Genomic DNA, 12500 nt, shown 5'->3' on the forward strand with positions numbered 1-12500 from the left:
AATAGCACTGTCCACAGAATAACACTAACTGATTATATTAATATGATTATCACTTGCCTTGCCCTTGACTGGATTAGTGATATAAAAGTTTGTTTGTTTTTTCATTGACCAGATGATATGTAAATAATGGAAGTATAATAGCATAGTCCTTCAGACATGTTTGACCGGTAGCCCTCTACATAAATAGAATCACAGCCAGTTTAGATGGATGCTTTGGCATTGTGCCTGGCTTTTTCTATTTAATATTAATGATACTTTTTCAGAATATGAGTGCTGGTGCAGTAGATGAAGACAGTTTCTTCTTTGATCCATCACAACCTGTCAAGGATAAAACAGATAAAAGGTCCAATGAAGATGAAATTGCAACCTCAGAAGGCATAAGCTCAAGAAATAATGATGATAATGCAATTAGAGATGAAGAGGACGACATTCCCACTCAAGTATTTGATAGTCCCAGGGATGATAAAGAGAAGATGGATAGTGGCAAAGAGCCAGAATCAAAAACACCTGAAATGAATACTGAAGAGGACAGAAATGTCCATGCAAATGACAAAGATGGTGAAAATACAGATACAGACGCTGAAGAAGATATATTTAACCAGCCCACTCAGGCTTTTACTCACATAGACCAGTCTCCAAACAAAATATTAGGGAAAAAAATAGTTGAAATATCATCCTTTGTTGATAGTAAAGACAACAGTGATGAAAATACTGATAGTGAGGAAGATATTTTTAATCAGCCCACGCAGGCTTTTCCCAATTTAAATCCATCTCCAAAGATGTTAAAACAAAAAGTCAGTGAATTATCGACATCTGTTCAGGGAGATCCTGATAATACTCAGGATATAATGGAAGCATTTGAAATATTTCCAGAGAAATCTAATCCAGAAAATGCAGCTCAAAATGATGACTCTGATGATGAATCATTGATTGCAACCCAGCCATTTGAAGTAAAAGGGAACCCAACAAAGGCAAAACAGCAAGATGATGATGATTATGTTCCCACCCAACTTTTCCTGGATGATGATGATGAGATAGTGTTCAAAAAACCTTTTACAGTTGCTCCCAAGTCTAGAAAAAGTAATCCTAATGTTACAGTTTCAAGTGATGACATTGTAGATGAATTTTTCAATGATGACAACCAGGATGTGCTAGATGCTCCAACCCAAGCTTTTGTTGCTGATGATAAAGTCGATCTAGAAGCACCAACCCAAGCTTTTGCTGCTGATGATAAAGTCGATCTAGAAGCACCAACCCAAGCTTTTGCTGATGATGATAAAGACGCTTTAGAAGCACCAACCCAAGCTTTTGTTGCTGATGATAAAGTCGATCTAGAAGCACCAACCCAAGCTTTTGCTGCTGATGATAAAGACACTTTAGAAGCACCAACCCAAGCTTTTGCTGCTGATGATAAAGACACTTTAGAAGCACCAACCCAAGCTTTTGTTGCTGATGATAAAGTAGATCTAGAAGCACCAACCCAAGCTTTTGCTTCTAATGATAAAGACACTTTAGAAGCACCAACCCAAGCTTTTGTTGCTGATGATAAAGACTGTGATGACCTTCCTCCAACTCAAAAGTTTGATCCAAAGCAAAAAGCTGTAAGCAAAGAAAAGGAGCCAGAAACCAAATTAGAGGGAGATGACAATGACAGTGATGTAGATGATTACTTTAATCAGCCAACTCAGCCATTTTTAGGAAAAGAAAATACTGAGAGATCACTCTTGGAAAGACCAACAAAATGTGTTCGTGAGACTTTTCCAAAAAATATAACAAAAGATGATGGTGATGATGAAATAGATGACTTTTTCAATGAACCAACTCAAGCTTTTGCTGAAGCCAAGCAGGATGCAGACGTTGATTATGATGCACCAACACAGCTGTTTGGCAAAAAATCTGAAGATGATGGTAAAAAAATTGAAGATGAAGGAGCACTAAGTGAAGATGATAGTTTACCACCTACACAGATATTTACTGCACCATCTCCAAATGTGTTAACACCAAAGAGAGGTGAACTGGTTGATGATTTTCTTACGCCCACCCAGCCATTTATACCAAAAGACAGTACAAATACACCTAAAACCTCTGAAGATACATCAACTCATGGTGAACCAGATGATATAGATGCACCAACCCAAATTTTTCAAGAGCCACTTGTAGTTCAGGACAGTAACAAACCAACTCAGGTATTTCATAAAGAATCACCTTCTAAAAGTGCTGAGAACATTGCTCCAACTCAGCTCTTTCAAAATGATGCTAATGACACAGATGAAGAATGCTGTGCTTCCACACAGCTGTTTATACCTGAAGATAAAACATCCCCTGTTACTAAACCACAAAGAGGTATAAGTGAAGTATGGGATAAATTAGATGCAGATGCAACTCAGGATATTAGTCTAAATGTAGATGTTAATATTGATGAAACACGTATGGCTAATGAGTCCAATTTACAAGTATCATCAGAAAGAAAAGATTTAGCAAGCAAAGAAGATTATAAGGCATCTGACATGAATGATGATGATGATAACTCCTCCACAGTGTCAGAAAATTTGTTAGAACAAACCACACAGCCACATTACCAAGACTGTCTACTAAAGGAAGATGATCAAGAGACCAAAGAGGAGAACTACTATTCAGATGAAAGTACAGATATGGAAGATGAAGTGTTAGCTCCCAAAGACACTGTAAAAGTTCAAGAAGTGACAAATAATTCCAGTATTTTACAAACAAGTAATATGTCTCGCTTAGAATTGAGTTCTGACTCAGATATCATCCCTGAAGTTAGTGGCACTGTCACTCAGTCACCGAAAAATGTAAAATCACATCAAGAGTTAGAGGGGCAGAAAGACAAGGCATTAGATGGGGAAAAGGAGCAGAGGTGTGGAGATGATGGATCTCAATTATCCAAAGCACAGGACAAAGTGGCTATTGGAAAACCAGGAATACATTTCACAAGGGTTTCCAAGGTGGTTGCTTCTGATACAGTAGTTCCAAAGTCTGTAGGGAAGGCAGCTAAATACAGCCAGTCTGCACAAGGTTCTTCCTGCATAGATGTCAAAATTTACTCTTCAGATAGTGATGACAGTGATAGTATGGATAGCAGGACTTGCAGATCAGAGTCAGAAAAAGTAAAGGAGGTTGCAGAAATTTTGAGTGACAGTGAAACTGATGACGATGTAGGTAATGTTTCACAAAGGTTATTTGAGTTTTCTCAGGAAGAAGTCAATAAGGGAATGGGAGAACAGACTGATAATGAAGAGAAAGTTGAGGAGGAGGATCATAACACAAAGGGAAGAGACAAAACAGAGAACCAAGACAAAGAAATTCATAAAGGGCAATGTCAAAAAACTGAAAAAAACACAGGAGAAAATGTAACTAGAGATAATGAACATGATATCCAAAAGGAAAATAAAATGGAAACACCAAGAAAGAGCAAAATAAACACAAGAAAAACTTTAATGAAGCAGATACAAAGTCCCAATGAATCTCAAAGAAAAAATGACATTAGGAATATGATCATTAAGAAGGAAACTGATGAAAAGTCTGATAAATGTAAAGAGGTTGGAGATGAAGAGACAAAGTGTAGTAGAACAACAAGGGAAAGAAGAGGGGATAAGAGACAGACCCTAGAGTTAGACTCTACTACAGAGCAGAAGACAAAGAGTGGTAGAATAAGGAGAGAACCCAGAAGATTTTCTCCAGACAGAAATTCAGAGGATGCTGATATATCATCTACTTCTGTGATATCAAAAGGAAAAACAGTGAACATCTCCAAAAATATGGAAGAACATGTAGATGTTCATCCATCAAAGAGAGCACGATCATCAACCCCGGTAAGTAGAGAAGAGAAAACGGACTCTTCATCAGCAAGACTAGGGAGTTCAAAAATTGATCCAAACAAAGTGGACTCTCAAAAAAAGGGACTTCAAAAATCAGTTCCACAGACAAAAGAAATTCAGCCTGAGAGAGTTGGTAATTTGCAAGGAAAAGACAGTAGAGAAATTGTAGGTAAGCAAGTAAAAAAAGATTCAGGAAATAGAGGGCGAAGATCAGCACCTATAACTTTAAAGGAACCAAAAATAGAAGAACAAGCTCAGCAAAGCAGTTTAGAGACTGGGAAAATACAGGAAGTACAGAGAAAGACAAGTAGGGCCAGTATTGCACAAACAAAGAATCTAGTTGCAGCAGCTGAGGAACAAAGTTTGGAACCTGTCAGAAGAGGCCGCAGATCCACAATCAATAACCCAAAGGAAGATAAAACAGAAAAAGTAAGTAAATTAAACAGGGAAACAGGAGTTACTGTTGCTGACATTGTACATATGGATGAGAATGTGCATTCTCAGAGAAGACAAAGCAGATCAGCATTTGGTAGGTCAAAAGGGAATGGGAACCTAGGCACCAATCAGATAACTAAAAAGGAGACAGAGGAAAAAGAAATCATTGTTGAACCACCTCGAAGGGGACGCAGATCAGCAGCTGCTAAGTCAGATGAAGTCATGACTGAAGAAGCAGATAAAGCTGTTAAACATAAATCACTAGGAACTAGTGTAGAGAACAAGCCAAAGGAATTGCTTGAAAGTGAAAATCAGAAAATGCAGCCGAAGGATGTAGAAGACAGCATGGAAGAGCCACCAAAGCAAGAAGTGAAAGTACAACCATCAAGAAGAGGACGTAGATCAGCAGTTCCTAAGTCAAAGGAAGGTAATGAAGATATTTCTGTATCTGAGAAAAAAAGTGTAGAAACTGAAATTGAACCCTCAAGAAAAGGACGTAGATCAGCAGTTCCGAAGTCAAAGGAAGGTAATGAAGATATTTTTGTATCTGAGAATAAAAGTGTAGAAACTGAAATTGAACCCTCTAGAAAAGGGCGTAGATCGGCAGTTCCGAAGTCAAAGGAAGGTAGTGAAGATATTTCTGTATCTGAGAATAAAAGTGTAGAAACTGAAATTGAACCCTCAAGAAAAAGACGTAGATCAGCAGTTCCGAAGTCAAAGGAAGGTAATGAAGATATTTCTGTATCTGAGAATAAAAGTGTAGAAACTGAAATTGAACCCTCTAGAAAAGGGCGTAGACCAGCAGTTCCGAAGTCAAAGGAAGGTAGTGAAGATATTTCTGTATCTGAGAATAAAAGTGTAGAAACTGAAATTGAACCTTCAAGAAAAGGGCGTAAATCAGCAATTCAAAAGTCACTTGAGAGTGGAATTTTGAAACAGGCGAGAGAAACGGAGGATAATGATACAGGAACTTTAAGTAAAGAAAAGACAGCTGGGCAACAGAAAAGAGCACGCAGATGGGTCGTTAGTGAGACGAAGGAAGTGGATGGATCAACAGATTCTGAAAAAAAATCTGGCTTGAAATTGACAATTAAATCTGTACAGAAAGAATCTGAAGAGACAAGTCGTCCTCAGCGTAAAGGAAGAGCAAGTATTGCTACATCACATCCTACTGTAAAAGAGGGTCCTAGATCTACCAGACAAGTGCGATTGAGTATGATACCTGAGAAGATGGAAGATGAGAATGATGGACCAAGTAAATCAAAGAGACTAAAAAGATCACAAGATAAGGACGTAGGAGTATGTACTTCTGTTGAGGAAAAGCATTCAGAGATGAAATTTAAAGATAAAAGAAAGCAAAAACAGAAAAATTTAGCTGAAGAGAGTTCAGATAGTGAGTCAAGTTCAAAGAGGTCATCAAGCCAAGAGAGTCAAAGTTCACAGGGCAGGAAGAGGGCAAGAAGAAATAGTAATTCTTCAGAGGATATACACTTGACACCAAAGTCAGCAAGAACAAGAACCAAAATGGTATGTTTAAAATTTCTCTTTATTGATATTTCTTTTATTGAACCTTGAACTTTGAAAGCATATTGACTTTGTATAAATTATCTGAGTCATAATGTTTTCATATGACTTTTTTGTGGCATTTCAGTTACTGTTGTTGAATTTATACTCTACATTTTGAAAACTGATTTCTTCCTGAAGTTCATGCAGATTTTTCTCTTTGTTATGGTGTTTATTACAGGATTCACCTCATAGCAAAGGTATCCTATGGTCGCCATCACAAAGGCAACAACAGGCTGACGTACGACCCAAAGTCCTCTTTACTGGTTACAAGGACCAGCAGGATGAGAAAATTGTTACAGATTTAGGTAAATTGTTATTTTTTCACTCTGTGTGTGTGTGTGTGTGTGTGTGATTGTGTGTGTGTTTTTTTTTTTTTTTTTTTTTGTGTGTGTGTGTGTGTGTGTGTGTGTGTGTGTGTGTGTGTGTGTGTGTGTGTGTGTGTGTGTTTGTGTTTTTGGTAGGCTCTTGATGTATATCTGCTTTTATTTTCAAAGGTGGAATGGTTGTGGAATCTCCAAAAGAGTGTTCAGTGCTTGTTACAATGAATATCCGAAGGACCTGTAAGCTTCTGGCAGTCATTGGCAAAGGCATGCCCATCGTCACACCGCAGTGGCTGTCAGCATCAAAATTAGCAAGAAACTTTGTTGGTGAGTTATAGATATGTTTGTTAATGATCTATAATGAATTAGAATAGTAGTAAACTGATAATTTAGTTGAATGAGAAATCTTTGAATGATATATAATGTTACTTACTATATTTATAATACCATTTGTTATTGTTCTTAAGATATTTTCAGATCTCATGACATCACAGGAAAGACATGTACATCCTTGCCAGGCCCTTTGAGAGTTTAATTTATTTATTGTACATGGACTTAGAAGGCTCCTCAAGTGCTTAATCACCAAGGAGTCAATTACTAGTCCTATGTATTGTTTGTTCACCATTTTCCTGTTTTGTTTTTTTAATAGTTTTTTGTTTTATATTCCCAATAGTATTGTCAGTAAGAATATATTAATTATGATATCAGTAATGATAACAGCATCAATACCTTTCAGATAAGGTCATAAGGTATACTTATTGACTTTTAGGTGGTTAAGCACTTGTGGAGCCATCTATTTTTAAACACTTAACAAAGCAAAACTACAATGAATATTACATATTCCTGGCAGCATTAGGTCATTCATTTTTTTGTCACATTAATGCTTTACCCAATCTAAGGCATTATTGTTTGCTCATTGGAGCATGTGGGTCCTAGTGGGTGCCCAAGGAGGATGTGGTTTTATTGTCTTCGGTTGCCTTGCCACAAGGGCATTCTGCATCTGTAGTAAATCCATATTTGAGGTTATCCTTGATTTTGCCCACTTTTGCTCTAACACTGTTTAGATAACCATTTCCTTACTGGGTTTGTCATTAGCCCAGTGATGTCATTCTTAAAGATTGGCTAGTGGACAGTGACATGGTTTTTGGCATCCATCAACATTTGCACCCCACATGTTTAGTATTTGTAGCTGGAGTTTATAAACAAATAATTGAAAAAAATTGAAGGCTTTCCCTAACGTCAATTATGTGTATCTAATAGTAACACCAAACAATTGATGCCCTCATTATTGCTACTATTATCCCATTCACACTTATTAGGTTGATCATCCTCAAACCAATCTGGTCACTATTTTTGTCTGTGTGTGTGTCTGCATGCGTACATGTTTATGCAGTTGTATGGAGAGTATACAGTATATTCTTATTAACATTTGTAGTATCTATGGTAATCTCAAACTTCTTCCAGATCCTTGGAAATATATAGTAAAGGATACAGAATCTGAGAAAAAGTTTGCCTTTCGGCTTGATCAGAGTCTTCAGTCAGCTAGAAAAAGCCTACTTTTTGAAGGCTTATCATTTCATGCGACAAAATCAGTGAAGCCTCCACCAGACCAAATGAAAGGTAGGAAAATATTATTTCTCTATTATACAGGATCTTAGAGTTAGGAAATAGGTTAATTCTAGACAAAAATAACCCCATTTTTATGTGAGTTTTATCTCCAAATTCTTATCCTAATCAGAATATAGGTGTCCACTTTTTACATGCAAGCTTTATATGACTATGTTGTATGTATGCATGTGTAAATATGTATGTCTATATATATATGTATGTTTATGTGTATGTGTATATGTACATATATACATGTGTAAAAATATATATCAGGGTTCCCGTGCATCCTTGCAATGTCTTAGATGAATTTTAATTTAAGGCAGTTGTTTTTGGTGTGACTAATTGTGCACAGCCTTCGTATCTTTTCTTTATTATATAACAAGTAATATTAAAAATTGGCAACACAAAGTCAATAACATTTATACCTTTTCAATCTTCAGAGATAATTGTGTGCTCTGGTGGCATATACATGGATGTCCCACCGAAGAGGTATTCCCCTGAAATGAGAATTATTTCATGCCCGGAAGATAAAAACCAGTGGGGTGCATTCAAGAAACTGCAGATTCCGGTTTTAGGTACTGAATTCATTTTAACAGGATTACTCCGACATCAACTGCTGTTGGATGACTTTGTATTAGCCTAAATAAGGAACATTGTAAGGACCATTATTTGTACATTCATGTTTTATACATTCCTATATATATTGTAAAGGTAGTCATTATCTTAATGAGAATGTAAATTTTAGTGCATTTATACATTAAGATTTTAGTACAGCATTATTTCTACATCATGAATATGAAAAAGTTTAGAGGAATTAATAGACACAAACACAATTTCATATTTCGATAAGCATATTTGTATATAAATCATGATTATCAGTAAGATTATTGATAGTAATATTTGTTACTAATTGCAGTATTTTTTTTTGTTTTTCTTTCTTTTTCTTATGTATTGATAGTGTTGATGATGGTGTACTGATAAGCATTAAAAATAATAATTGAATCCTACTTTAGTTAAAAAAGAAAAAGAGAGAGAGAGAGAGAAAAAAAAGATATTGCCAAACAAATTTATATGGGTATAACATTTAATCATAAGATTAATTGTAATACTGTAATTATTCAGAAATCGGATGTATAGATTTTATGGACTGTATGGAAAAAATGAGCATTAACATTTAATTTAAGTGATTGAGTTAATTTTTCATGGACGAAAATCTCTTAGATACATTTTTCTGTCTATTATAAGTGAAGGATTTGTGTTAGATTAAAAATTTTACTGCATGACGTTATGTATAGTTTATTTTTTGGAGATAAAGATATATGGTCATGTTTGTTCAGATATATTTTGTTTAATGAAGCTTATTAATGTATGAATAAAATTCTGTGAGAATTTTCAATGTGTATCATTAGTTGCTTCCAGTAAATAGATTACTTTTTAAATTTCTGATTTTAATGTATTAAATGCACCCCCCCACACACACACACACACACACAAAACACACACACACTTACACACACACACACACACATACACACATACACACACACACAATTTTTTGTCTGTTTTATCAACAGTACTTAGATTTATTTAAAAGCAGAAAACAGGATGGTTTATCACTCAACAAGAATGTTTCATGCTAATTTTAATGTAAGCAGGCACTGCAAGTATGACAATGGGTATAAACCTTTATTGTGGGATATGCAGATGTTGTAGGCAGGTATTGCAGTTAGCACTGAAATATTTCCTTTGAAACATCTTTTTTAAACTTATGTACTGATAATTATGTACTGTAAATACAGGTGCCTCATATACATTATTTGTTCTTCATGGTTGTGTGAAACCTGTGTCCATAAGCTTGTGTAAATTACATAAAATATTTGTACATTGCATCTAATATAACATGCATATAACATAGAATATCACATGGTATTGTAATATGGTAAGCAATTTTATGGAGGAGCCACCCCATAGTAAGTGCTTGAGGACTTAATTTCATGTATCTGTCGATTGCTACAAATTAAACTGTAAAAGAAATTTGTGACCCTGGATCTTTTGTTTTCACTAATGACTTGGAGCAACCTCAATCTCATATTATGATCGTGAATTCAGGAGTTATGGGGTGAAAGAAGTAACCTGTTTCATGTGCCTCAGCACAAAGTAGCAGGTGGGGTCTTTCTTTTTGTCCTTCATCGTTTGTGAAGCATGCAAACTAATCATAAAAGGAGACATCTACAGCATGGTTATAATTTGAGACAAAAGGAATGTATAGTGTCAAGAAGACAGATTACCCTTTTTCTACAATGCTTCATGCAACAATAACTACCATGATCACCAGATACCTCTCATTAACTGGTAATATGAAATGATGCAATATACTACCATGTGGCATATAGAACATCAAGGAAATCATTTTTTTTTTCTGGAGACTGCTTTACTATGACTCAGAAATGAAGAGTGGAGAGGTGAATGATAACTGGTTATTTTTTTATTTTTTTTTAAGTAAACTAGATGTACCTCATTAGAGCATTTTTGTCAATTTGAAAAATGTTCAAGTAATAACTGAATTTCTACTGAAGTCTTAAAGGCAGGATATATACTGTTCTAGTCTCACTGTGAGAGATTTTACAGAACCTGTGGGAACACTAGTGCAGTGACTGAACATGCTGGGATCATACTACCTATCTTACAGGAATAGGACTAGACAGGTTGGTGATACCTGCAGGACTGCCATGCATTGCTGAATCATATTGCCTCGTCTCAACACATTAAGGTCTGCCGTGCATAACAGACACATGGGCAGTTTAAATCTGACAAGGAGGGGAACAGAAAATGCACCTCCATCTACATAAGAAGGCAACAAACCTGGGAACTAATTTGTCATCCCATGTCATGTATCCAACAGGGAAGCATCACAAGATGTAGAAAGGCTCTTATGGGAGATCAATCAGAAAAAAAGGAAAATCAGGCACCTACAGCATTGTATGGTAGTTCATTCTGCAGGGTTTTCCAGATAATTGTGATTATTTTGTATTGGATGTTGGCTGATACCCTATTTTTATAAAAACATTGCACATACTATATATGAATTACATCCATCAAAGTTCATGTCGGGAGACAGTGTGCATATTCCAGCAGCTGCTTCAAGAACTTACGAAAGTATTAATAAAAAAAATATTTATGCATATATTGTGTATTTATTTATTAATGATTTTTTTTATGCATCTGCTTATGACAAGTAAAGGATAAGCATGTTATAATAGTCTCATCATGTTCTGTGTAGTCTCTTAAAAGTGAATAAACCCTTTTAAAACATAATCAAATTATAATGTATCAGTTTTGTTAACTATTCATGTGCAAACTGCATGGGGGACTACATACTTTGAAATATAATAACTACATACTGCAGAGCAAATATTTGATACCAAAGCCTAAGAAGAAGCCTTTCCAAAAAGAAGAAACAAATAATCTTAAATCTTGTACAAAAAAGGTCAAAGTTGGTCCCATATCCAAATGTTTGTAGAAGAATGTGCTTACAAAGCCATAGGATGTGGTAGGGTGACCAGTGCCTTTCCGCCCCAACTTTGACAAAGCTGAGTCAACAGAGGGAGGGCCTCAGATGTGAATGATTACTATCATGCTGTCAGATACCATAAAAATATATAATAGATTAATTTCTATTTTATACCTTGGCCTTTAAAAGTTCATATATATAAGTCCACTCAGACTTGTTGACATGTTTAACAATCCCAGAGCAACTTGGGAATGAATGACATGACATCAGCTGGCCAATTCAGCCTTAATGCAGAAGAGACCAGGTGTACTTCCCTTTTCCAAGGCTGAGGTTATAAGATGCATCCCTCCTATTTTTTAAATATCTACCTTTCCCTCCTTTCTGCTGCCCATATCTCCATAAGCAATACAGTACAAAAAAGTCACAAACCACATTGTCATACAGTCAGTAATTATCCAAAACAAACACTGTAATCTATGAAAAGAATTTACTGACATGTTGAAAAGGCATAAATGAGAATAATCAATTTAAAAAATTGCAAAACTAAATTACCAGAATTGCAAGTAATTCTAATGAAGATTGTTGGTCTATTGTGTTTTTATTTCTACTTCATGCTTTGTATGCAGATATATGTGATGGCCACTGTGACTTCTGTCACACACATATAGTTCAACAAGTTCTCAGCCACCAAGGAGTCTATTAGTAGCTTATTATAACCTCAGCTGATTCACCTATTCCTTGATTTTTTTTGGAAAAAAATTGTTTTCAAATGCTATTAAACCTGATACTGTTATTATTATTGACATTATCATATGTTAAAAAATATTAATGGCAATTAAAAAATAAAGAATATATCCAAAAATCATGGAAAAGAGTAGACATGTGAGATGTACAGGACTAGTGACTCACTGGTGACTTTGGTACTTGTGGAGCCATCTATGTGTAAACATAATCAGTAAACTAAACCAAAGTGGATATGGTATGTATGCCATGCCATCTCAGCCAAAAGGGGTAAATATAAATTAAGAAACAGGTGGAAGTTTTTTGTTTCTTTTTGTTTCAATAACAGCAAGTGTCATAAGCTCATAATTGTAAAATAAAGTTTTCACTGGGTTAATAAAATAAATAATTAAATCTGTTATATTTACTGCTTCAGTCCTTGTAAAAAAAAATCTATCTCCACGTCTTGACAAAACATATTTTTACATAGGAAAATGTTTT

General features: G+C 35.3%; 2 protein-coding genes across 6 annotated transcripts in view; one reads left to right on the top strand and one right to left on the bottom strand.

The window, feature by feature from the left end:
- LOC113821401 (mediator of DNA damage checkpoint protein 1) overlaps positions 1 to 9161 on the top strand; it is a 17804-nt gene extending 8643 nt beyond the window's left edge. Inside the window, exons 9-13 of the mRNA XM_027373885.2 lie at positions 264 to 5801; positions 6019 to 6145; positions 6335 to 6487; positions 7625 to 7780; positions 8209 to 9161. Of these exons, the coding sequence (XP_027229686.2) occupies positions 264 to 5801; positions 6019 to 6145; positions 6335 to 6487; positions 7625 to 7780; positions 8209 to 8411 (6177 nt within the window). The 3' untranslated portion in view covers positions 8412 to 9161. The remainder of the gene's footprint in view (positions 1 to 263; positions 5802 to 6018; positions 6146 to 6334; positions 6488 to 7624; positions 7781 to 8208) is intronic.
- Positions 9162 to 12408: 3247 nt separating this feature from the next.
- The window catches only part of Grx1 (Glutaredoxin 1), an 8933-nt gene continuing 8841 nt past the window's right edge, over positions 12409 to 12500 (bottom strand). For all 5 annotated transcript variants that reach the window (XM_070136859.1, XM_070136860.1, XM_070136858.1 and 2 more), the window contains exon 4: positions 12409 to 12500. This exon is cut by the window's right edge and continues 374 nt beyond it. The gene's annotated coding sequence lies outside the window, so the exon portion shown is untranslated.

The sequence above is a fragment of the Penaeus vannamei genome, chromosome 22, assembly GCF_042767895.1.
Source record: "Penaeus vannamei isolate JL-2024 chromosome 22, ASM4276789v1, whole genome shotgun sequence".
Classification (NCBI taxonomy): domain Eukaryota; kingdom Metazoa; phylum Arthropoda; class Malacostraca; order Decapoda; family Penaeidae; genus Penaeus; species Penaeus vannamei.